The sequence below is a fragment of the Diplotaxodon limnothrissa genome, linkage group LG18, assembly GCF_057381915.1.
Source record: "Diplotaxodon limnothrissa isolate DT_005_m linkage group LG18, D_limnothrissa_male_GT1.1, whole genome shotgun sequence".
Classification (NCBI taxonomy): Eukaryota; Metazoa; Chordata; class Actinopteri; order Cichliformes; family Cichlidae; genus Diplotaxodon; species Diplotaxodon limnothrissa.
Genome location: NC_140613.1, coordinates 32,576,432 through 32,601,121, shown reverse-complemented (window position 1 = coordinate 32,601,121; position 24,690 = coordinate 32,576,432). Strand labels below are relative to the sequence as shown.

The 24,690-nt window shown below is 42.9% G+C and overlaps 1 protein-coding gene across 5 annotated transcripts in view; it reads right to left on the bottom strand.

The window, feature by feature from the left end:
* Positions 1-10,253: 10,253 nt before the first annotated feature.
* LOC146613997 (triple functional domain protein-like) overlaps positions 10,254-24,690 on the bottom strand; it is a 77,912-nt gene continuing 63,475 nt past the window's right edge. Inside the window, exons 35-63 of one of the 5 annotated variants that reach the window (XM_085378652.1) lie at positions 24,660-24,689; positions 23,997-24,139; positions 23,790-23,889; positions 23,432-23,675; positions 22,721-22,843; positions 22,320-22,513; positions 22,066-22,236; positions 19,592-19,687; positions 18,614-18,762; positions 18,434-18,500; positions 18,229-18,332; positions 18,059-18,128; positions 17,874-17,963; positions 17,699-17,791; positions 17,500-17,550; positions 17,307-17,384; positions 17,027-17,218; positions 15,974-16,154; positions 15,603-15,860; positions 15,043-15,509; positions 14,035-14,282; positions 13,787-13,925; positions 13,678-13,705; positions 13,221-13,383; positions 12,960-13,081; positions 12,796-12,874; positions 12,503-12,703; positions 12,269-12,407; positions 10,254-12,127 (exon numbers count right to left, since the gene is read on the bottom strand). In XM_085378652.1, coding sequence (XP_085234778.1) covers positions 11,576-12,127; positions 12,269-12,407; positions 12,503-12,703; positions 12,796-12,874; positions 12,960-13,081; positions 13,221-13,383; positions 13,678-13,705; positions 13,787-13,925; positions 14,035-14,282; positions 15,043-15,509; positions 15,603-15,860; positions 15,974-16,154; positions 17,027-17,218; positions 17,307-17,384; positions 17,500-17,550; positions 17,699-17,791; positions 17,874-17,963; positions 18,059-18,128; positions 18,229-18,332; positions 18,434-18,500; positions 18,614-18,762; positions 19,592-19,687; positions 22,066-22,236; positions 22,320-22,513; positions 22,721-22,843; positions 23,432-23,675; positions 23,790-23,889; positions 23,997-24,139; positions 24,660-24,689 — 4,572 coding nt within the window. In that variant the 3' untranslated portion in view covers positions 10,254-11,575. Of the gene's footprint in view, positions 12,128-12,268; positions 12,408-12,502; positions 12,704-12,795; positions 12,875-12,959; positions 13,082-13,220; positions 13,384-13,677; positions 13,929-14,034; positions 14,283-15,042; positions 15,510-15,602; positions 15,861-15,973; positions 16,155-17,026; positions 17,219-17,306; positions 17,385-17,499; positions 17,551-17,698; positions 17,792-17,873; positions 17,964-18,058; positions 18,129-18,228; positions 18,333-18,433; positions 18,501-18,613; positions 18,763-19,591; positions 19,688-22,065; positions 22,237-22,319; positions 22,514-22,720; positions 22,844-23,431; positions 23,676-23,789; positions 23,890-23,996; positions 24,140-24,659; position 24,690 lie in introns of all 5 variants that reach the window. The other 4 variants (XM_085378653.1, XM_085378649.1, XM_085378650.1 and 1 more) reach the window with 4 other exon arrangements.

Here is a 24,690-nt window from a genome sequence, read left to right as displayed (position 1 = left end):
AACAAGCAGTCAAATGAGCTTCACTCGCCTTAAGTGAAAATTGTGAGCCTTGTGTATAAAATTGAAGCTATGTTTTAAAAAGTAATGCACATAGAGTAACACGTTTGGGATTTTTTATTCAGGGGTGGTGGAAGAACATCATGAGTGGGGAGAAATGGTGGGAGATTTGGGAAACAGTCCTTTTTTGCTTTCTTGTCAAGAAATGTAACACACTCACAGGATCTGTACGTTAAATATGAGGCTAATGCTAGCGTGACTAGCAGTCTTGACTCTGTGCAGTTAGAAAGTCTGCCTAAAGCCACCTCTAAAGTCAGTAATCAACATGTTTTATCATCCTGGAAACAACAGTTTGTGAAAGTTATCTGATGTTTTTACTGAGCTTGGCTAGCTGGCTGTAGACTGCTAGCTAGCATCACACATAACTAGCTAGCTTCTCATCTCTGCCTTCTTTTCTAACAGGAAAGCAAAAAATATATTTTCCAAAAGGTCTAAAAGATTCCTGTAAAGTAAAAATCCATTGGAACAAAACTTTGAAAACATGTACTGGTGATGCAATCTCAGATCTGGATAAAATGTCAGTTAACTCTATATTTAGATATTTCCATTAGCTGCATGAAGTGAGCACCATTGTTAAACATCAACAGGGTCGCTAAATTACAATCAAGCAGAAATGGCTTCTTTCTTGATTTCACAACCAATCCATCAAACAACAAATCCACCGCTACAGAGACATAGGAAGCTAACATTACAGAGGGGTTTCGCTTAGTTTAGTAGTACCAGGTCATTGTTTGAGTAAATTAAGGGCCAACAAGTATTTGTTTTTGTTCTTTCATTTTGAAAAAGTAAAAGTATTCAATTATTCAAGCTTCTCAAATAACAGGTTTAGTGAACTGAACCTCCAGTTTCAGATTGTTGTACTAGCTGTCACCTTTGGTTCTTGAGATTTTTTTTTCATTCTTTATTTTTTGTAGACACATGACCCCTAACCATGTGACATTAACTTGTCGGCCATTTTGGACATGTGACAATGTAGGATAAAGTGAACAAGGCCCCAATCACACAAGCCTACAGACTGGTCTGCAACCAGCTGGAAACCACTGGTCATGATGGGGAAATAAGTATTACTTGAATGCTTGCAAGTAGTTAATGGAGGTTGATGGTTTTCACTCGAAAAATAAAGTCTCAGTCACACATGCCTTCCGGGTGGTCAGTGGCCCCTATTTTTCCCCAATGACCCACCTGTCAGTATGGAAAACATTTTGGAAACTGTAAAAAGTGCAGCAAAAAAAGGAAACAAGGAATATTTGTATTTATGTAAAAGTTGTCCTTTTTTGAAACATGCTGGTTGTAAATCTCAAGCACAGCTTTTACTTTGAAGAAGGAATCCTCTCCATCTCTGGTTTGTGTGACAATTTACTACTGCTCAGAGAGTAATTACAAATATCTTTCAGACATACATGACACACAGCGATGCAAATATGCTAGCAACCAAAGGAGTCATTGGGAGGTTTCCATTATAGCACCTACTTTGCAACTGATTTCACCCAGCGAGAGCCACCAACCTCCTGGAAGTACTACCAACCAGTCCGTAAATATGTTTCCCTGACAACTAGTGGTTGTATCGTTTCTAATATGATGCCATGTGAGAAATCTCAGTACACCAAAATTTGACCAAAATCTTCTAAATTGACTAAATTGGATATTAGTGATGGTTAGTCTGTAAGTCTAGCTGCTGTGATAGTAGATCTCATGGAAAACATTTGTCACGTGAATGTGTCCAAAATGTGTTACCATTTTACTGTTTCGGTTTCCTTGAATTTTTGGTTGAACGCTAGCTTTATACTAGAACATACCACATGTATGTTACAGAGAACGAGTTTGCTAATAGGTGGCTAAATGCTAAACACAGAACCTTAACCTTATGCCCAATCTTAGCATTCATGGTTCAAAACTCATTAAAGTGGCATCAGTTTGTGAATCAGTCGGTATCATAAGCTTTTTCCCCCCTCTACCTAGTTGGTCTACTGAAAAAAAATGAGCTGTCATCAACCAATTCATGACATGTAAGAGAAAATGCCAATTGTTGATGCTGTTGCCAGGTCTCTAAAAATGAATCTGTAATAGTCAGCATAGAGATCAGTTCCAAAGAATTAGATTCACATAGAAATTCCTCTCAAAGTAGCTTAAACAGATCACGAGTTAGTTTATTTTTGACCTTATTTATAGTAACAGGAAAAAGATGCCCAAGAAAGGAGACGAGGAATCCTTTTTGTCATTCCTACTGTCACATGACCAACTGAACCCGTGTGACATAACACCTGCTTTTGTGCAGCACCCGTCCCGCCCTCACCTGCAGTTTCCATCCATCCTACCCCAGATTCACAGGGTTAGAATGAGGTCGGCAGACTCTAAGCACCGACACTGATACACACACACAGACACACACACAATCCACTGCCGCCACCAGCCAACTAATCGCGTGACTTAAACGACTCACCAGCTCTGCACTCCACCAATCAGGCCTTTCTGGTCAGTCAGGTCAGACTCTCTCCAGGGATTGGATAATGCTTGAATCCCCCGCCCCCCTCTCCCACCTGTGTCCAGCCTGTAAGCTATATGACCCTGTGGTAAATGTGTGTGTTGGTGTGCGGATGACCAGACTGTTATATTCACTCTTCAGGAAGTCTGCTGGCTAACGCGCTTGCCCTTTTAGAGGCGGTAAGAAGACAGTCTGGTAAAGTCGGGGGGGTAAGCTGCAGATTTAGAGGAGACGGGAGTTTGACTGGAAGTTTCCCAGCATTCCCAGTCATCAGTTTAGGTTCTTCCCTGTCTGACAGAGGATGAAAGCCACGTCACTATGGGTCAGCGGGGACAAAATCACCGTCCTCCCTCCATTTTTTTTTTTAAGTCACTGTGCTACAATGCAATCGTTCACAGAAGTCCAATCATATGAATATATACCAGTATAAAGTCTTGTTTTCAAAGTATGTGAAGCTATGGAGAAGATGTAGATCTAACACTGTACCTAGGTCACAGATCACTATGTATGGGCTGTTATGCTTTTGCTCATAACTCCATGTAAAATGAAGAATGATTTGTTTTTTCCTTTTTTTTATTTTATGATTGTGTGTATGACTTTATTGTGTATTGTCTTTGGTTTGCCACAAAATGACGTATACCACAGCATATACAGTATTAATTAAATTAAACTTCTTTTTTTATTTTATTTTAAGAAATCAAACTGGATTTTTGGCATGTGTCAAATTTCTGAACTTCAGTTGTGTTTATAAGCTGACAGGCTGTCGGAGTCTTCATCTCTGCCAGGTTTCAACTCTTTCAGTATTCCCTCTCTGTCATTTATACTCCATGTTTGGATATTAAGCCCACACACACACACACAGCATTGTTTTTTGATGGAGAGCGCACACGCTAATTCTTAAGCTTTTCATCACAAGTAGTGCAATTATAAGCTGTAGCTCCAGAGGATTGTGCATCTCATTATAATGTCTATGTTGTCTGATTATTTTTCTTAAAGGTGCGTAACATTTTTTTGTATTCTCTCGCAGCACGTGCCTCTTTCTGAAACGGTCACAGCTCCCTAGTTGCCGTCCGTCCACTCTCACACTGCGTTTCAAATTAGCTGTGACTGTGAAATGCAGCCTTACCGGAACTAAATGCTAATGTGGACGTCACACGTCAGTCCCACTGAACTTCGGTGACTTACACTATAGGTGCAAGTGAAGCTAACTCATTGTTTTTATTGCTGGGTCAAAGTCATCATAAGTTGAAGTCAAATATAAAATTCCAGGGAGGAAAAAAACAAAGGATCAAATGAACTGTAATCATTTTTTCTGATGTACACTCCTCCACTGTGCTTTGCTTCATTCTGTCTGTGCGGCTCCTGGATCTACATTGTATCCTTTTCAGGTATTTTTTGTACAAATAAGGGACTGATATATTCTCTGTTTATTGGAAATTAGAATAAAAGACAACATTGCTATAAACCAAACATGCCTGACTCCTGCTCTGTTGTTCTCTGCTGTTTGAAGTTTGGATTAGATACGCTATGTACTCTCACTCGCTTTTATTCTTGCAACCAGATTCCAATTTTGGACATTTTCATTCTTCATGGAAGATTTTCAGGATTAGTAAATCAGATACTCCTTAGAGTATTCCAGTCTAATAAGGTACAGGAAGCTGTCTTTCTCATTTTGCCTTTTTATCATCAATTAATCTTTCATTTGAAATGTGAAGCAAATATATTTAACTGTAATAAATAATGTAATTTAAAGGCTACAGAGATAGCTAGTTAGCTTCTAGGATTGTCCATTGTATCCAAAAAACAGTTACTTTTGAGTATTGTGCCACCCCTTATTTCTTTATATTTTTCCAGGAAATGGGAAACAGCTGCAGAGATTTCTGGGGGGAAAAAACACCTGACACCTTTTGCCGGTTTCTAGCACAAACTGTGATGGAGCCTCCGTGTTTTACAGGTGACTGTAGATCCTGCAAGTCACTGTAGAGTTTCTGCAAGTTTTTGTTGCACCAGAACTTTCAAATTTGGATTCATCAAACCTGTTCCTGGTTTTCAATCCAGGTCTTGCATACTTTGCATATCTCTACATTTCCCTTCTCGTGCAGAAGATAAAGTAACATTAAAAGGAAATTGCTTTTGTTTATTTATTTTATTCTTTTATTTACTTCTTTTGATAAAACCCACTAGCCATTTGAGTAAAAATAGATGAGCCTTAGACCCCAACCAGTCACGGCAGATGGCTTCCCCTACCTGAGCCTGGTTCTACTGGAGATTTCTTCCTGTTAAAAGGGAGTTTTTCCTTCCCACTCACTCATACAGAGTTATCTGATTGTTGGATTGTTTTCTGTGTTGCTGTATGGTCTTCATCTCACAATATGAAGATCCTTGAGGTGACTGTTGTTGTTAGTTAGCACTATATAATTACAACTGATTTCAATTGAACTAATAATTTGTGCGGAGTGTAGTACAAATGATACTTTTTGTTTTTAGTCACATCTCCCGGATGGACCACTTCACTGGTTACCTGGCTCTCCACTAAGGTCCCCAAATATTCCGTTTTTTACGGTGGCTCGAGATTTAGAGCACATTGTCCAACACTCATAAGGTCTTCAGGTAAGACAGTGAACCCTCACTACCCCCCGATCTGTCCATCTAGGTGTGTGGATGCAGCTTGCAGTGCAAAAAGCCAGTCCAGTGCTTTTTTTTTTGAGACCAATTACCACTAAACTAGGACAGGGTAGAACACTAACTAACCTCACATGTAGTTAGGCTAATAAATGTGTAAGTATACAAATAGCTGGGCAACACAGTGGTGCATCTATCACCTCACAAGTTGCTATTATCAGTGTTATCAAATGTTACTGAAGCAGAAAAGGATAACACCTCAACCTGCACCACTGCATCATTGGAGCAACATGTTGAATGTCACTGGAATTACTTTTGTTTACCTGAATCAAATAATTTATTTTATTAGTTTGACTTACCTACAGACAAAAGCACGAGTAAAGTAAATCGATGCAATTTGATCTTGCTTGTGTAACATGTTATATTCCTGTTTGCACACTTTAATCTTTAATCTTGCCCGTCCTGTGCAAAAGCTGTCAAAGCCAGTTCAAGGCATGTGGAGAGGTGTGCCCATGCTGAGGTCAGTTTTATTTCAGTTAAAAAGTACTGGAACATCCCACTGCACGTGAACGCCCCCAGTGTCAGAAACCTGCTGACTTTGAGTCATACAAGTTCAAATAAGGCACCAGATGGTGCAAAGATCTGTTCACACATAAGTGTTTCTAACTGGTCTTTAATGTCTTATAAAGAGTGGAAACTGTGAGCACGAAACGGAAACACCGTATCGGGTTTTTAAACCCACATTTGTGCACATCTGGAGAAGAAATAATAATTTCACGGTATTACAGCAGCAAAAAATATTCACTAACCCAGGATTAGAAAATTATAAATGCTGCTTGCTTCAACCCTGCAGTAACAGGTTTTATTATATACTAATTAACCAGAGCTACATTCAGCTGCTCCCTTATTTCCCAAGAGGTCACCACAGCAAAATGATCCAAATGTCTGATTTGGCACAGATTTTACACCGGATGCTCTTCATGAGACAGACTTCCCAACAATCAGGGCTTGTGAACTAGCTAATGACCCTCTGAGGGTGGGTTTTGTGTATCCTCACAGTACCAAACCAGGAAACTTTCACGTATAATGCAGATGTTTTAACCACAATACCAGAAAGCCACATTTGACAAAAAGATTAAATAAATACAATAAAATATTTTTAAAAAAAGATTAATAACAGCTCTGCTATACCTAAAAAATTGTCTTTAGAAGGCATTTTCTACAGAAGCTTTTTGGACATTCTGGATGGTTTAAATGAATGAATTTGGGCAAATGTTATAGGATATTTGACCTATCGCTCTGTTCATAAGGTGAAATGTAGATATGTGTACACAGAATATCTGTTTCCCACCCAAAACAACTTTTAAGTCGTCAATATCTGTGAGGTTTGTAAAGCAGCCGCTCGTCAATATAAGAGAAGAGCCACTTGGGGGCGGTACAGACCAGGTATTTGACTAGAACCCTGCAAAGGCCGCTTCCATAGCTGTTAAAGGGTAACATTTTTCAGTTGTTCTTTAAAGAAACTTCACTACTTTGTAGCGGATAGTCAAACAAGCTTAGCTTGCTTTACTACCTGTGGCAGAGATCACAGCCAGGCCGACAGGGGAGACCGGGGATAGTTGTGACATTTTTGACATTTCTGTAAATTAGAGCTCTTTTAAGGTAGTGGATTCAAAATGTAATGCAAAGTATTTACATGTCTCTGCTATTACATAGTGCAGCTATTTTCTCTGCAGCACAATTACCCATTGCATGGTATGGTCTCAAACACAAAGAGTGAAATGTTACAATTAACCCCATAGTCTGGGTTAGTTGACAGTACTGACAAAACATTAACATGTAATCTTTTTTATTCAACACATGAATGCACTTACATCCATTTATGTAGCTGTGTGTGTGACAGAATGCAGAAATCTAGCTTTTGAACATATTCCAACCCCCCAAAAAAGACAAGTTATGGAATTTTCTGCAACTGAATATTTCATTAATTTTGGTTGGTCTTCCTTGAGTTTGGCCTCATTGGCTCAGTGGGCATTATAACCTACAACTCTTGCACCAACTTTTGAACATAACAATGAAGCTGAAAAAATGTAGTTGTTCACCAGCATCGCAATTCCATTACTTTTTATCATACCTTGGTGTGGTTTGCAAAGTGCTTCAGAAAGATGAGGAAATCTGTTTCTTGCACTCATCCTGATTTATTTCCACTACCAGTACTTCCTACTGGTCCATCTCTGACACAGTGGTCTGCATAATGTATGTGTGGGAACACAAACAGTGGAGGAATTGTGTTGCCAATGGCATTAACCACATATACAAAAGCGACCAGTGAACCTCTCTCTGCTGATGTCGTTGCCCCAACTTGTTTAATATAAGTTAAAGTAATAGTGTGGTAAGTTGTAACATCTGCATTATTGTTACAACTGACCCAGACTCCTATAGCCATGAACTAGCTAACATTACAGCCAATGGCTAAAACATTAGCACTAAAGACCTACACAGAATATATCCCCATAGACATACAAATAACATAATTCAAGTTTGATGAGTTTAACTGCAAAGCAGATAATGCTATTAAACATTGAAATAAAGTAGAAAAACTTACTTTTTGGCATACAAATTACTTTTTTTCGTGTTAAATTGTCTGTGTTTGACAAAATGTGCTGATTTTTCACATGTGATAGCAGAACTGAATTGGGCATGCACAGGATGAGTCACATCATTTGAAACTTAGCCCTGATTGGAGAAACTGGAAGTAACTGACCCACGTTACAACTATCCCCGGTCTCCCCTACTGATCTTTGTAAATGTTTCGTGGTAACTCGGATGCTAAATGGCTGCTAATCTAATCTAACCACACACACACACACACACACACACACACACACACACACACACACACACACACACACAATATAAAATGTTGATGTAAAATGATGTAATCGACTGATTACGCATATCGGACAATATTAAAAGAATCCTGTGGAGTTTTCTTCATTCATTTACTTACCATAACATGCCGTTCAGTACAGATACATGTCCTCACCTGTAAGCAACAACCAGTGGCTCCACAGCACTACTAGTTGTGGGAGTCTTTAAAATTGTTATTCAAGTATTAGGAGACATAACAGCTGACAAATTATGAGTGTTATGGTGAAGAAACAGCAGATATTCAGTGTGCAGATAAGTGTCTGTACCATAGACCACATATAAAAGATGGATGCAGCCAACTGTGACATTTCTTCATCTTGTGGCCTGATATATAAACAGTGGACACACAGAACAACCTTTGCTTTCCCCGTGTTTTTCATCTAATATATATTATTCATATAAATTTATTTATAAAATACTGATGAAGTACGTACAGTTTAACAGACAACGAGCTGAAGTGCAAAATATGCTTAAAAAAGTAAAGAATGTTCACTGAAACCACTGTCTTTACCTTTCACGCTGTAGTTTTTAATATTTATTTTAATTTGTTCTTGCTTTTCTCCCATTGCTGGTGAACTGTTTCACCTCACTCGTCAACAACTCAGCATGTGAGCGACACACAGCGTCGTCCACGTCGAGCAGAGTGCAGCAGGGATTTCTGAGGATTGCACTGGTTGAAAACCTGTCTTCTGCAGGCAAATACATGCACAAACGAACATGACTGCCCTGCTGTGAATGAAGCGTGAGGCATTCCCAAGCCAGCTGAGGGACATCTTCTTTCTCCTGGTCTGGGATGCCTGAAACACTTCAACTGCCTCCCATCGATGTGGAGGAAACTTTGGGTTTAAGCATAGTCATTTCATAATAACACCGTGTAGGAACAGTTAAAATATGAAACCATGGACTGAGACCATAATTGTATCATGTGCATTTTTAATTGCATCCCCTTTTAATTTTCTTTGCAAATGCATCAGTCTCCCCCTGCTGGTCACTAGGATTAATGCCACTTTAAAGCACATGTGCACTGGCTTTTAAATCCTGAAAGTTCTGTTTATCTTTCATATAGAGCTCAAACGGTATGAGTTTCCAATGCAGAACAAATCAAGAAAAGAAAAAGTCCCAATGAAGAGTTTTGAAAGTGTTAAGTATTTGTAGGTATTTTAGGCAAGTGTGAGCGTCAGTTTGTTACCAGTCCTGTAAATGATGACGTCAGCCTACGTCACTAAACTCCAACACGGAATTGTACAAAATCAAACCATCTGACCTGTACAGAGAAAAAAAAAAAAAAGAGAAAGAAAGTGGTGAGCAGATGATGGGAAAATGAACAAAGTCTTGAAAATGTTGCAACCCGATCTAAACAAAACTTGCTTTAATGTTTATTTCAGCGTTTAAAGACCCTCCGCCCCACTCCCCCCACAAGAAAATAAATAACTAAACAAACAAACAATAAAAACAAACACAAAAGAACGTAAATGTCAGACGGGGCCTGTGTGTTCATGAAGTTTAATTTTCAAATGAGTGATGGCAAAATGACACTATTTACAGGAGAGAATATGTATGATTTGTACAAAGAAATATACATGCAAACATAATAATAATTAAAAAAAAAAACAATTTATGAAACAAAAACGGGAAAACAAAAACACAACAAAGTGACAAAAACAGAAAAATCAACAAAAAACCCCCAAACTGAGGTATCCAGTCCAGTCTTCTTGTTTTAAAATGGCCTGTGTGTACACCTTTTGAAGTAAATTAAAAAAGGTTAAGAGGGGGCTGATTTGATCATAACCCCTTACTGGACTTATCTGTGCTATTGTTACCATAGTAATCTTGTGTGGTTACTGGTTAGGTGTTTTTTTGTTGTTGTTGTTTTTTTTGTTTTGTTTTTTTTAAATGGAAGAAATATTTTGGCAACATGTATCTGTACATAAAGTGAAAACAACACTTTGTAAGTAAAATCTTGCATTCAGCTCCCATCCAAGAGTACATTTCAGTCCTTTAATCTCCCACCTTTTTAATAAAGGTATAAAGAGAGTAAACTAAAAGTGTTCCTCTGACATTTACTCGTGTAAACAATCTTTTAACATGGTCATGGATGGCCTAACGCAAGTGAAACGTAATCACAATAAAACCATTTCTTTATTAAGTACTATAAAGCTAGAGCAACTTTGGTGTACCAATACTACAGAGGCATACAGTACAAAAAAAAGTGTTAAATTAGTTTTGATCAAAACGTGATGATTGTAGGTCGTGACCTCTGACGCGGCCTGGCCCCGGAGCGGTCGTTAACACTCGGCGATCGAATGAACACAAACTACCAGCAGTGCTTGCAGTACCAAGTACATGCTTTTCTCTAGATTTATTACAGATACAACAGATGTTTTCATAAATAGTTGCATAAAATGTTAAAGCCGCAACATTGCACATGATAATCAAACATAACATACAATGAGTGCATTTACAGTAAATTCATCTTCCGCCGCCTCCACATTCAGCGCTGCCACCGAGGGCTCCAACAGTCTCGAGTCCACTGCGAACGTGAGGGGGAAGAAGGCCGAAGTCTCTATACAAGGTAAGGCTTAAACATGTCATATCTGCGCAACACAGGAAAAGACAAAAGAAAAAAGAAAAAAAAAGACGAACGTCTATTGTTTCTTCTCGGGTTGGACAGTGCAGCATTTGTTACTCACGACACGGTCATCATGGTGTTCTCAGATTAGATTAGGGTACATTAATGTAAGCGCAGCCATCGAGAAGCTCTGATGTATAAATGTCTCAGCTGATGAGCTCTGTCGCGGTTTCCGCCTGTCTGCAGTGTCCAGAGTAGCACACGAATCTTCAACTTATGAGCGTTTTCTACAATGATGTGTTTGTTTTTTTCCTCCTTGGAATCAGAGACACTACTGTGCCTTTCTATACACTGTTTCTATAAGAAAGGGTTGCTTCTCAAAAGTATGCCAGTTACTGTTTAAGGGTAAAAGACAAAAACACACCGTCTGTTCCTGGAGGGCGATTTGCTCTCTGTGGCGAGCTCCGTTGGCATCGGTTTCTCCTGAAGGAGCTGCGCCCGTGTGGTGGCGTTGAGGCTTGATCGATTGGCTCTTCTGATCAGCTTCAACTCGCGCAGAGGAAAATAACTTACTTCATAATAGTTTTTTTAAAACTGTTTTTGTTCACTTAACTACAAAAAGACGAAACCAGCAAGCAGCAGTAGACGAGGGCATCCATTCATTTATGATTGGTGAGAACTCCGTTCTCTTGGGCTCTGATTGGCTGAAGACCTCAGCAGGTCTCAAATAAACAACCTAAAAGGATAACAGGATTTTATTTAGTGAAAAATCTGTGAAAGAGGATGAGATCAGCTTTCATTTTTTTCTCCTTCTTTTTACATCGAGACCATAAAGAGTCTCTTCAACCTCAGTGCTGGACCCCAAACTGAGCAGCGTCTCCTGCTGTGGTCGGAGCGCTGAGGCTGAGAGCTGCTCAAACCCGAGGCTGAAGGCGACCGTGAATGAAGCTCCTGACCCCTCCGATGGGCCGGGCATCGGTCTGATGTTTTCTCCTGTCAATGAAAGAAATGAGGCGGGAGGTGTCCAAGCAGCCCTCTGCCCGGCCGTCGCCTTGGCCAGCCTGCAGCCACGGCTCCTGGAGGCAGAGGCCGGCCGGGGGCCTTCTGCCCGGGTCGGTCTTCAGAAGCAGGCAGACGAAGTCCCGGGCCGCCTGGCTGACGCCCTGGAAGTAATCCCTGGGGAAGCTGAAGTCCAGCCTGCAGATGTTCAGGCAGGTCTCCTCTGCGCTCTCGTCAAGAAAGGGGGAGGCGCCGCTCAGCAGCACGTAGGTGACCACGCCCAGACTCCACAGGTCAGAGGTCAACGACACGGGCTCTCCGAGGACCAGCTCTGGGGAGGCGAACTCAGGGCTGCCCAGCAGAGGGTGAACATAGTGGGCACTGTTGAGCTGCACGGCATCACCGAAGTCTGTGAGCTTGACTATTGGCTGGCCGCTGGCGGTGTGGGACACCAGCAGGTTCTCAGGCTGTAACGAGAGCAAAGATTAGCCTCATGGATTCTCATTCATTCATCATCATGGTTTGTACATGACCGCACTGCATCCACATGTCAGTCAACCTTTTTATGGCTTCAATGTTTGGAGGAAAATGAAAAAGTGAGGACTCACTTTTATGTCCAAGTGTGCTATTCTGCAGTTGTGTAAGTAGTGTAAAGCTTCTAAAACGTTCCTCAAGTAGCAGGCCACCTTCTCCTCAGTCAGATTCCCCCAGCTCACGATGTAGTCCAGCAGACGGCCTTGGTCGGCCCTGAAACCCAAAGCAAAACATCAGGTCGGAGGTATGACGTGACAGAGCTGTGTGTGTGTATGTAGGGTTTAACTCCGCCTTTGCTGTTTACTCACATCTCCAGGACTAACGCGTAGCTGCTGGGAGTTTCGTAGGTGTCAATCAGGGTGACTATGTGCGGGTGCTGGAGTCTCTGGAGCAGATTGAGCTCCTGGGTCACTCTGTCTCTCCTCATCAGCTTCTTGTTGACGTGTTTCACAGCCACCGCGCGTTTGGTGCCCCGGTGGTCGCAGCGCTTGACGACAGAGAAACGACCCCTGACGAGAAGACGACACAGTCGGTCCGTTTACTTTATCGTTTTTTGTTGCCGTAGCTTTTATATTCTGAATTCTCACAGCGTGTCTGTTACCTTCCCAGTTCAACCACCTCAGTGTAGTGAGACTCAAAGTTATCCTTCCAGCTCACTCGGACCCCGTCAGTGGACACGGCTGAGACACATGAAAGCAGGAGGTGGTTCAATAAAATCTGCAGTGACACTCATCGCATACGTTTCACGTCTGTCTCTACGCTCACCCAACACTCTGAGGCTAGCTGATGATGTCACACTGCCCAGCTCGTTGGTGGCAACACACGTGTAAACGCCATCGTCCTCAGAGGCTACGCCGATTATCCGCAGAGTCGCTTCACCCGTATCACTGAAACAAACACACACTCCTTTATTCATCTATTCCATCATAACAGGGTGAGTGTAGCTGAGTGGGGCGGCAGGTTCACTCTCGAGTTAGTGTGTTCAACAAAGCTGATGCGAGGAGTAAAACCTGCTCGGCTATTTACCTGTAGGCGATGCTGAAGTGTCCGTTGTTAGTGAGGTTGCTCTGGTTGGGCCCTTTCCAGCTGACTGTAGCCCGGGGTCGCCCACAAACCTTACACCTTAGGGTGACGCTCTCTCCGTTGTCACATGTCACATCACTCAGAGGTACAAGGAACTCTGGGGGAACTGAAAGGAAAGAAGAGATTTGCTGTTGTCATTGTTTGACAGACAGGCTCCAAATCTGTGTAATGCCACATTGAGCCAATGAGAATGCAGGTTATGGAAAATCTGCAGGGAGCAAGCGAGCATCACATGTCCCGCCTCCAGCAGCACCCTCTACCCCACACCTAGCCTAAAGCCAACTGATATTTGCAGTGCAGTGAGAATGCGTCTGATACAGACAAGCTCCTGCAGTGTGCTGCAGTGACAAAGAGAAACCTGGAATGATGTTGAGGGATCGGGTCTGGAGCTCAAACTCACCATCATAGATGTAGTTTGGGTTTAGAAGCTGGAAAGAAAGATAAACAAATGTCAACAGTCTGTAACTTCGAGGCATCGCTGTAGAGTTTTGAAGTGAAGTGAAACTCACCTTTACAGAAACTTTATTGGCCAGGCCATCTCTGGACTTCCTGTAACCATTTTCCAGCTTTGTCTCCTTCTTTGCCTCCTTCTCCTTTTTCTCAGACTTCTTGCGAATACGCAGGGACGTGTGCCAGGATGAAGACTTCCTGCTAGGAGAACGAAAATGACGGCAGTGAGCTCAGTGTCTTGATAAAAACGGCAGATGAGAATCTCAAGTGCACATATTATGAATTTGAAAATTCATCGTGCTCTTACTTGATGGATCCCTCGGGACAGTCGGGGACAACGGTCGACGTGTGTCCCAGCACAAATCCGGGGATCCAGCCCTCGGCGGCGGGGCCCTGCTCGGTGGATGCTCTGAACACCAGAAACATGTTTTGCTGGTTGCTGGCCAAGATCTGGACCACCTCGCCCTGAATGACGCTGATCTCATCCTCCTTCACAGCTGTGTAGTCCTGGGTCACCAACATGGTGGATACGCTACTGCTGCTGCTACTTTCACTCTGCACCACAGGGATGGAAAACGGTAAGGGCAAACTCAGATGGACATGCAGCGATTATGCATTAAACACGGTAACTTTTTCAAATCTAAACATGTGGGGTGACATCTCTAGCGAGTGCCACTTTTGATGAGATAAAGAGAAAAAGAAGTGGAGGCTTTGTAAAAAGAAATTCGAGCGGAAGAAAGACAAAACAGGGAGTTATTAATTTCTTCTCGGAAAAGGCTAACTGGATGAAGAAAGGCAGGAATAAGATGAAGTTTTCCATTTCACTCGTCTTTGCTCTGCAGCTCGACGCAAAGACGAGAGGAGAAACGTTAGGCTGAATGAAAGGATCTCTGAGTACGTTTGCAGGTGAACCGCAAACGTCAGAAGTTAGTTGCAGGAAAAGTACATTTAAGTAACACACCATGAAGACGGCCCAGAAGAAGTCAAGTGTTAGTATAAGCTTTGTTAGAGTTAAGAATCTAGAGACAGCCTTAAAAGATAATCAGTGAAGAGGTGAGCGAGGTCCGCTAGAAAGATTTTGAGCCTGAAAACATGTTGACAGTTGAAGCCTTGTCTAGAGATTGTCCTCAGAAACCGTCTAAAGCTACAGAGGATGATGCTGAAGAGCAGTGGAGGTTGTCAGAGATGCGTAGTAAGGGACAGATTAGTAGCGCTGGCAGCAGGACAGGAGACAACAAGGCAGACGGGACAGACCGACCCCCCCTCTGCCGCTGGGTTAGTCGGATCAGCACTGGGCAGCAGGTAGTGGTCTTACCCCGTTACTCTGGGTGGACTGGATGGACTGCTCGCTGGCCGATGAGCACGTACTCATGCGGTCGGCCTCCTTGCTGTGCGTGGAGTGTCTGTGGGTTTGGCTCTGATTTGAGCTTTGTCGCACCGGAGTCTCTCCCGCCTCACCCGGAAAGGTAAATGAGCCAGGCCGGCTGGCTGGAGAGCCCGGCATTGAGCTCCAGAATCCAGATCCAGACTTTTGGTTTTGGCCTGGGCTGGGAGGGGGAGGGGGGAGAGTGTCCTTGCCAAAGGCGGGAGTGGCCATGGGGGAGGCCATGGGAGACACGGCTCCTGGCCGTGGTTTAGAAGTGGGTGTGGAGGGCAGAGGCCCAACGGTAGCACGTGGGATGGGGGTATAAGCTTGGTCCTCTGTGGTGTGGATAGGGCGCTTGCCCTGCGGGCTGCCCCCCACAGGGAGTAGAGGAGGAGGGACAGGACGAGGGGACAAACCTGGATCACAAGCGAGTAAAACTCAGACTTCAGTCACATCTTTCATTGGGTCAAACAAGTCAAATTTCACAAGGACAGACAGACGTTTCATACCTGACATCTTATTGGAGCCATCCGGGTCGGCCCCGGGGTGGTGACGTAGGGGTTGGGGCAGGCGGGAGGGTTGCGGGATCCTGGACGGCCGACGAGAGCCACCCTGGGGTCCCGAAGGGATGGAGCTACTCTGGGAGCTTCCACCTCCACCTCCGGGGGCTGCACTAGAACCGCTGTTGCCCCCACCTGGAGCTCCGATGCTGGGCGCACTGCTTGCCCCTACATGGTTCCTCTGATACTCTATTGGTGAGGTCAGAGCTGTGATAAGATGCAAGAGACAAGGGTGGCCATGTACACAGCAGTTCTTTTACATCACCTATAAGTCCTCTGTGTGTGTGTCTGTGTGTGTCTGTGTGTGTGTAGCAGCCTACCATTGAGGAAGTTGCGTTGGCTCTCGAGTATTTGGCTGATCTGAAGGGTCCAGACCTCGCGCACCCCTGGATGGGAGGAGTGAAGCACGAAGGACTCCACGGCGCCGTTGGCTGACCGAGAAGTGAGAATGAACTTGCAGGGATCACCTTCCACATTCTCCTCTAAACCCAAACAGCTTATCTGGTGTAAAAAAAGAAAACAGGGAAAACACATCAAACAGAGATATTGAGATTTAATCATGTCAACCTTTCCTAAATTTGTATTTTTTTATTTCCCATGGGCTCAATTTCCTTACTTTCCTCTGTTATACGCAAAGGCTTAAAGGTTCACTACAGGCAGAAGGAAATGTTTGAGAAATAAAATCAAATGTCATTAAAAGCAGCCCTGAATGAAGGGTTAACGCCAACTGAGCACAGGGCTTTTAAATTAATGTAACTACATGCTCCATCAAGAATGGTATACAGTATTTTGTCCCAACATCTCGACCCCTCCCTCTCTCACACATGTGAAAAGTGCTCTTGCAGAGTACAGCGAAGTTCAGGATGCGTTTTGAGGCTTAACCAGCACTGTTATTGAAAGCGCGGACACGCCGTCCTCTCACCTCACGCTCACCTGCCTTACAGATTTAAACTACTCATAAGAGATGTTTAACAAAGGCAGCTTGGGACTGCACTACTATTGTGTGTCAAGAGTCCATTGCTAAAATCAGTGCAATGCAGCAACTTAAAAAGAGCAGCGTCTGAGCTTTTGTTACATGAACTTGATGAGGAGCCAGACAGACTGACAGACTAAGCTCTGCTTCAGGTAAATGTCTTTTGCTTTTGAAGCTGAGCCAAACGAAGCCTGCGGCCTATTTTTATAGAAAACATGGTTTATTCTTCTGAGAAAGATATTCTTCTGACTTTAAAACTGCTCACTAAAACAAGATTACACAACTAGGAATAATTAAATCAAGTTAACCTGCAGAAATGTTCGTCATTGTTAGCATATTAACAGACATTCTTCAAGTGGGGAAAGTAACAAGTGTACATCCTCCCTCCTTAAATCATTACCTTGATGCTGTTCTTATAGAGGAAGCCTGGCAGAGAGAACCCTTTCTTTTTGTCCAGGGGCTCACTGAAGATGACAAGCTGCTCAAACAGGAAAACCCTCCTCTCCTTCATCCGGCCGAGCAGACCGCCGTCGGGGTCGGACACCATGAATGTGTCCTGCAGCAAAAGGCGGCCCTGAGCCACAATCTTCCCCTGGAGGCAAAGAGAGAGAAATGTTAACGCACGCTTTAAGGAAGATGTTGTATTGCTTGACCGATCACTGAGAAAAATGGCTTCTTACATCAAACCCTTGAAGCCGGCCGACATTCATCATATCGTTACACCTTTTTGGAACAATGCACATGACCTCCACTGCTTTCTGGAAGAGTCAGAAATAAACAAGACTGGTATAATCGCTCAAACTGTTTTGCATAATTTCTTTTTCAAATTTATGTTTTGTGTTTTCTTTTTGGGGTTTTTTATTTGGATCTCACTTCCAAATCCGGAGACTCGAGCCCAGCCTTTTTAGAGTGCTTCAGGAAATCCTAAAATGCACAAACAAACACAAGTAAAATAATAGCTTTGTACATTACGTGTAACAGCGAGGGGCATTTGGATACAGTGCAAAATATAAAGGGTATGTAAGCAGCAGCTGGGGCTCTGGCGCCCTCTACTGCATAGAAACAGCCTAACCTTGAGCAGCAGCTGGTACTTCATGATCCTCTGGACTGGCTTGATGAGCAGGTCTGTGATCTGCAGTCTGTGTCCCAGCCGCTGCTTCAGGTCCTACAAAATCAAATGTGTCTCTTTAACAGCTGCATAATGAGTTACACTTGAACCTAAAGCTGCCAAAATACCAGAGTCTAACCTCAAAGTAGGTGTCGATATACTCGGACACGATGTGCTCTGACTTGGGCTTGTTCTGACAGTACACTACGTACATGTTTAGTCTCCGTTCCTGGATAGATAAAGCACACACACAATTACACTTTGATCAGATGTGTGGAAGCAATTACAAAGAAGGCAGGAGCTGGAAATTCCCTGCAGACCAACCTGTTTGAGAAAGAGTGGTCCCAGTCTGTCAGGGTCCTCCAAACACTTCTCCAACTCCCTGAGGAAGAAACTGAGCGACACAGAAACAGAAGTTACTGAAGCGCCGATTCTGGACAGGGAAAACTCTACAGTCTCCACACGTCTGTGTGTGTGTGCATTCCCCTACATACTCTTTGTGCCAGTCGTAGATCTGATGGATGTTGCCAAACACAATTTTGTCTTTTCCCTTCATATCATCAGGGACACCCTCCTCCTTCATTCTGCTCATGTAGCCCTTGTGATGGAAACACACGAAGGATTCACAACAGGAAGTCGCCAAAGCTCGCAGAACTCATTTTAAGATCCATCACATAGAAAATGTTTCACTAAACTTACCTCCACCACCAGGCCGAGGTCTCTGACGTAATCTCTCTCTGTCTCCACCAACTCCAGCAGAATGAAACTAGAGCAAGAGAGGAGAACCACAGATGGCAGACTTAAAATGAGAGCTATAAAAGCAGCGTTAGAGCTCCCTAAACATTAGTCTACTGTTGCGTGAGATCGCAGTAGACTTACTGTCTTTTTTTGAGGATGCTGGCCCTGCGTTCGTCCATTTCTTCAATGGGGGAGGAAGAGGAGAGGAGGGAGTTGTCAGAGGGGTTGAAAGAGGGAGAGCTGCTGTCTCCTTGTTCTACAGACAGAGAGCTGGGTCTGTCCTCCAGAGCCTGCACAACAAAAGCAGTTTGTTCACAAGAAGAAATCCTTCTTTCCTTTATATAAAGTCTCTTAATCCTAATGACTCTGAAATGGACACAACTAAGCTTAATAAACAGAAAATGCAGAAAAATATATTTAATTTAGCTGATATGAAGCTAACAAAGAATTAATGCGATTGAATCAAGCAGAAACTTCTGGAGCTGGAAAACAAAGGAAAAGTCTAATGCCAAAACCTGCAGTTCCCCTGATGGCCACTCGAGGCAGACTCATTTTCATCATACTTACTTGATTGCTAGATGGTTTCTAAAGCTACTTTCGCTCTTCGTAAACACTGGACTGTTGTTTTTAAACTCACCTAATTAGATTTTGTTCTTTAAAGTTTAGGGCATGTGGACACTTTCAGTGACAGCTATGCTAACGTGGGCTATAGCTATAGCTGCTAGCTATCTGTCCTCACCACTTTTACTCAGAGTCACTCAACTGGACCTCAAAACCATGTTTCCTTTCTTTTGTTTTCTTAATGTTGGTGTATTTTTGAACATTTTAATCAAATTTTGGACAAACAATGCAACCTTTGTTCAAGAAGTTTATACTTCAGCTTTACTGAGTGAAACTCAGCAACTTGCCAATTTAAGCTTGCTAGCATTATCTTAGTATTAGCTTAGCACTCCACCCTCTCGTCTTAATATGTTCACTCCAGGCTCCGAAAATTCACATGATGGCAGTCAAAATAAGGATTTGGCAATAGCATGGTTGCTACGTCCATCTTTTATATACAGTCTGTGGTATCTTCTGATAAACTGGGCCTGGTTGGTGTGAGTATTTGATATTTCCTACCATCTTGCTTTTGACTAGCTCCTCGATGGCGCTCACCAGCTCAGCGGCACTGGGCGTTTCTGAACTGGACGGGCGGACCGACAGACGAGAAGAGGTCTAGGCAAAAAGCAGAGAGATGAGAGGAAGGAAAACCAACAAGCGTGAGAAAAGCCATGCAAGTCGACAGTCTAAATTTTGAAGTAATAACTCTCTTTAGGGAAAAAAGGAACCACTAAACTTTTCAGAACTGAATCAAGCCTCATCACACTTTAGGAGTAATTTCCATCCTTTCTGAAACAGAAATAAGTCTGTTTCTAACGTAATCCTAAAGTAAGTTGTAAGAGCTTACAGTTAAAAGCCATGCTGGAGTTTTCATTGAGAATAACTTGAAGACAAGATTCAATTATCTTTTGGTGGTGGCATTTAAGTGGATTTTAGTTGTTGATGCGAACAATGACTTAGTGAAAATGTTTGTTAAATGTTGCAATCTGAAGAGATTCATCCACGATATGCTCCCATCAGTGAAACCCCCAGGACAGGGGGCGGGGTTTTTATAACTCTAGGTTAAAGAAAGTCAAAACGTATATGAACTTCATAAAGCGGCCAATGAAAAGGTAAAAAAAACAAAACATGAGGCTGAAAGTAGGGTGACTGAAATGAAGATAAGAGAAGAAAAATAGAAGTCTTTGAAATAGTGATGGGCAGAAGGTCAAAAAAATGGTGATGTGTGAGTGAAAGATGTTTGTGTTGCTTTCTCAGATGGTGATGAGCGGCCTTTGGAATAAAAAAAAGAATGCTAACAGAGCTAGAATGAAAGAGGTAATATGTAAGTATGCATATATAGATATATATATATATATATAGTTCAGGAGACTCTCACCCTTGCTGTGCTGTGCTTCAAGACATTCCCCAATTAGGTTTTCTGGGTGATGCTGTGTGCCCTTCTGGCCTCGCCAGCATTTAGAGATGCCAATTACTCGCATGGTTAATGAGGTTAACGCACAGAGGGTAAAAGGAGATGAGGACGAGCAGGCGGGGGACGGAGTGGGTGGTGAGGAGTTGGGGGAGAGGAAGAAGGGGTGCTTATGAATTTTCACCTCATTGTGGCCTCTTCGTTAGATTATCCAGCGGGGCTGCTGGGGGATCTTACCGCTTTATTTTCAGATTTAGATCCACTAATTTTATGGTCAATCCCAGCCTATAACTGACAAACATGCAGAAAAAAGCTGGAGTCTTGCGCTATGCTTACAGACTAACGAAAACAGAGTTAGGAGCTACATGCATCCTCTCCTTATGTACATTTTGCTTTAAAGCCCTTACTCATCCGCCAGACACCTCTCTGCTCCAGAGGTGTGATCAAAGAAACGAGGCAGAAGTCAAAACATGTAAAGCTTAAAAAACATAGACGAAGAAGAAGAAAAAGGGGGAAATCTTAAGTAGAGAAATCCAGGAATGTTTAAGAGTTTGCAAAAAATACAAAAGTTAGGCAGAGGGACAGAGAAATGTGGATTTCAAAAAAAGGACAAAAGAAAAAAGCTTCTATCTTCATGTTTCAGGTTTTAGAAAATACAATTTTGAGTTGAAGAGTAAGGGGGAAAACGATAGAGAACTGAAGAAGTGACCGAGGGAAGAGACAGAAGGGGAAGAGCGGGACACTTCAGATGGAGAGGTATGGAAACTGAGACAAAGCAAAGACAGGACATAAATCAAGGTAATGCTACAGCATGGAAAACAGCAAACAATACAACCAGGAAACAAAACAAAAAAAGAGAAACAGAAATTAGTGTCAGAGGAGTCTCCACTTGAGTCGAGGAGGAAACGTGGGCTGCGTGAGACTTTGCATTGCTTTCTGTTTTAGAAGAGAGGGGAGAATATGATGCAACACGCCAAGATAAAATGCTATGCACAACTGAAACTAAGGGTCACTTAAACCGTGTCAGGAAATGGTCCTATTTGGGAAAAAGTGGGAGAAACTTAAATGAGTGAAAGTGTTTTCCAGAAACCAATGACTGCAGATGTTACACCACCTCTTACACCAACCCCCGGCCTCGGCAAGCGACCAAATGTGGGTTTGATTCGGTTGCAGATTTAAAATGAATACTTACTAGATCACAAATAAATGTATTTAAAAAAACCTTTAGGACACACTTCTATTGAAAGAAAACACTGCAGGCAGCTAGAGATGACTTCAGATATGCATCTCATCATTTTGAGCAAAACAAGCCAATTTTGAATGGGGTAGATTTTTGTGGATAGTAAATTTAATACTTTCTAACACTTATAAATACTGAAGACAAAATCTGTGTGACTCCGTTTGTCTACCAGAAGTTCAGAACACAAAGCACGCTGGCAATTTCCAGATCAACACAATCCTAAAAAGCAAGCCTCACAACACGATTCTTCATGCCCTTTCTTGACCTACAATCTTAAAGAATGATGTGAGCTGATTACATCTGGTCCCCGGTCCCCCGCTGTAACGCCCCAACTCTCCTCACCTTGTCATCCTGTGAGTCTGGCTGCAGCAAGCTATGCTGCTGGATGGCCATAGGTGGAGGCAGAGGTACTGAGTCTGCACCCTCCTCGCCCTCCTCCTCTCCGCAGCTCTGCATTCCCGAAGAACTGGACTTGGACAGCGTACCGCTCGATAGGCCCTCGTTACGAACCCTCTGCAAAACACGAGGACGACAAAGCACCATTTAACTCTCTTGTAACAGGTTTGAGGAGTGTCAAGCGTTCTGCATCCACCCACCTCCTCCAAAGTTTCATCCTGAGGCGTAGCAGCACTGTCGTCCGAGTCTTTCTGAGAGCCTATCGTCATCTCTCCGCTCTTCCTCACCTCACGGCTCTTCTTGTGCTTGTGGGCCAGCTTCTTCACGTGGCCATCTGCCTTACCGCTGCTTAGCCGTCGCACCGGGCTGGTCAGCCACTTCCGTAGCGTGTTACCTAAGAAACCAAAACACACGCACAAAGCACAGGTTAAAGTTAATTCACCGGAACTGCAGCGAACAGTTAAAAACTCTGGATTTTATCTACAACTACAGTTGACAGCTTCATCACTTTGTTCCTCAGTTTGAAATTTAAAATACTTTGCACTTTTTTTTTTAAACAGATTTTTTTCAAAGCCTTTCAAATAAAGGTTGGCGATCTCACCTGGTCGTTTAGGCCCCGGGGAGGTGTGGGAGCCGATGCCGTGACCGGGCTGCAGCGTAGCAGAGGAACCTGGCATGATGGAGTCATTGCTGCACACTGACAGTGTGTCTGTGAAATACAGAGCTGTAAGTGAAAACAAGCCCTGTGATGCCAATTCCAGAAATGAGACCAAAAACAACAGCTGTACTCAAAAAAGACAAGAAACAATACAGTCATCTGTAAAGTTAAAGCATATTTTTTAAATATTATTAATTTTTGTAGATGGCAAATCAGAATGTGAAGGCCGAGAAAATTCATTTTAGTGGAAGAACATCATCTGATTTTGAATATGATGCCAGCAATATGTTCCAAAAACATCTGGACACTGAGGAGACCAAATGTTGCAGCTTTCTAAGTGAAATGCTTAGAAAAGGCCAGGATTTCAGCTGCTAACCAGCCTGCGTCCCAGACCCTTTACTGCAGAGCCAATGTGTGTAATATGTGCAGTGCATGGTTAATAAGACAGTTCTTCTCTGAAATCATCATCATAATCATCAGCACAAGCTAGATAGCAGCATCTGTCCCCAAAACAGTATATAGTTATTCAGCATTAACGGTGCCTTCAGAAATATGAGTGTTTCCATGGCAACATGGATGCAAGCTTGGATTTTCTACACTTCATCATATCAGTGACTTTTTGCCAGTGAAGCAAATTAGGTTACATTTTTGTACCTTTGTGATTGAAGATGCCTTCCATCTCCATGGAGGACCTGGAATGGGCGATGCAGAGCATAGAGCAGGGCACCAGGCCCTCCTGGGCAGGAGAGCGGTCTGTGGTCCTGACCAGGCACCAGTCTGGTTTGTCGTGACAGCGCTCCAGGACCTCCACAGTCTGACCCCGCCGCACCGTCAGCTCGTTGCTGTTGCTGGCCATAAAGTCGTGTATGACCACAGTCAGCTCACAGCCGCCGGAGAGCTGTGGAAGACGAGACCATCACTGAGACCTTTGCTCCAGATGACATTTGTTTTTAAAGCTCATAATTGCAGAAGGTCTGGGCATCATTTCTGAGCTCTGTGTGTGTGTTCTCACCTTGTCGCTGTCCAGTGTGTTCTGAGAGGTGCGTGATGCCAGAGAGATGGTGTCTGGTTGGCTGCTGCCTTCACCCTGACTGTCCAGGTCCTCTCCATCCCTAGCGGGAGCACACACGATCAATAAAAGGTTTCTTCCCTTCTTGTATAAAAACAGTGAGATAAACTTCCTGTTCATAGATTAATCCCCATTTAGAGCTGTGTTTACCTTCGTCCCTTGTGGTGCTTGGTGGTGGCTGTTTTGGGAATATGAATGGGTTCTTTAAGTGCTCCTCTCAGGTGAATGGTGCGCTCTTGGATCACCTCTCTGATGTGTTTGATCCAGTCTTGCTTGTTCTCAATGCTGGATGCCTGTTATCGGCAGTCAATTATTGTCAAGAAGGCAAAGCTTGTCAAAAAATCCTCAATTTGAATTCTTGATTCACACATATCTGATCTCTTAATACGTTACAAAGCCTTTATTTCACATATACATTTTACTCAGGTTCTCTCTGCCTGTAAATGCCTAACACAGTGGCTTCCCTGCATTTATTTTGTACAGCCACTGCAACAGCTCTCAGAGATGAAGAACCACTTCCTCAACACCACCCACCATCTGAATAATCTGAGTTAAAGTGGATGTTACTTAATGTATTAGTCATACAAAAATGAACAGTGAACAGTCAGTGTTTAGGTTTACTTTACTACCCTCATTTGGGAATCACCGTTATTGATTATTTTGTACCTTTCAGGTCTGAAGATGTGATATTGCTAAGGTTACAGCGGCTTGATGCTAAAGCTCAAATATGCTGCTTTAACCCATTACACTAAGCTAACTTTAAGACTTTTGAAAAATGGTTGAGGGCTGTGTTGTGGGATTGTTTGTACTCACCATGGCTCCATGTTTGGATCCCTGACTTAGC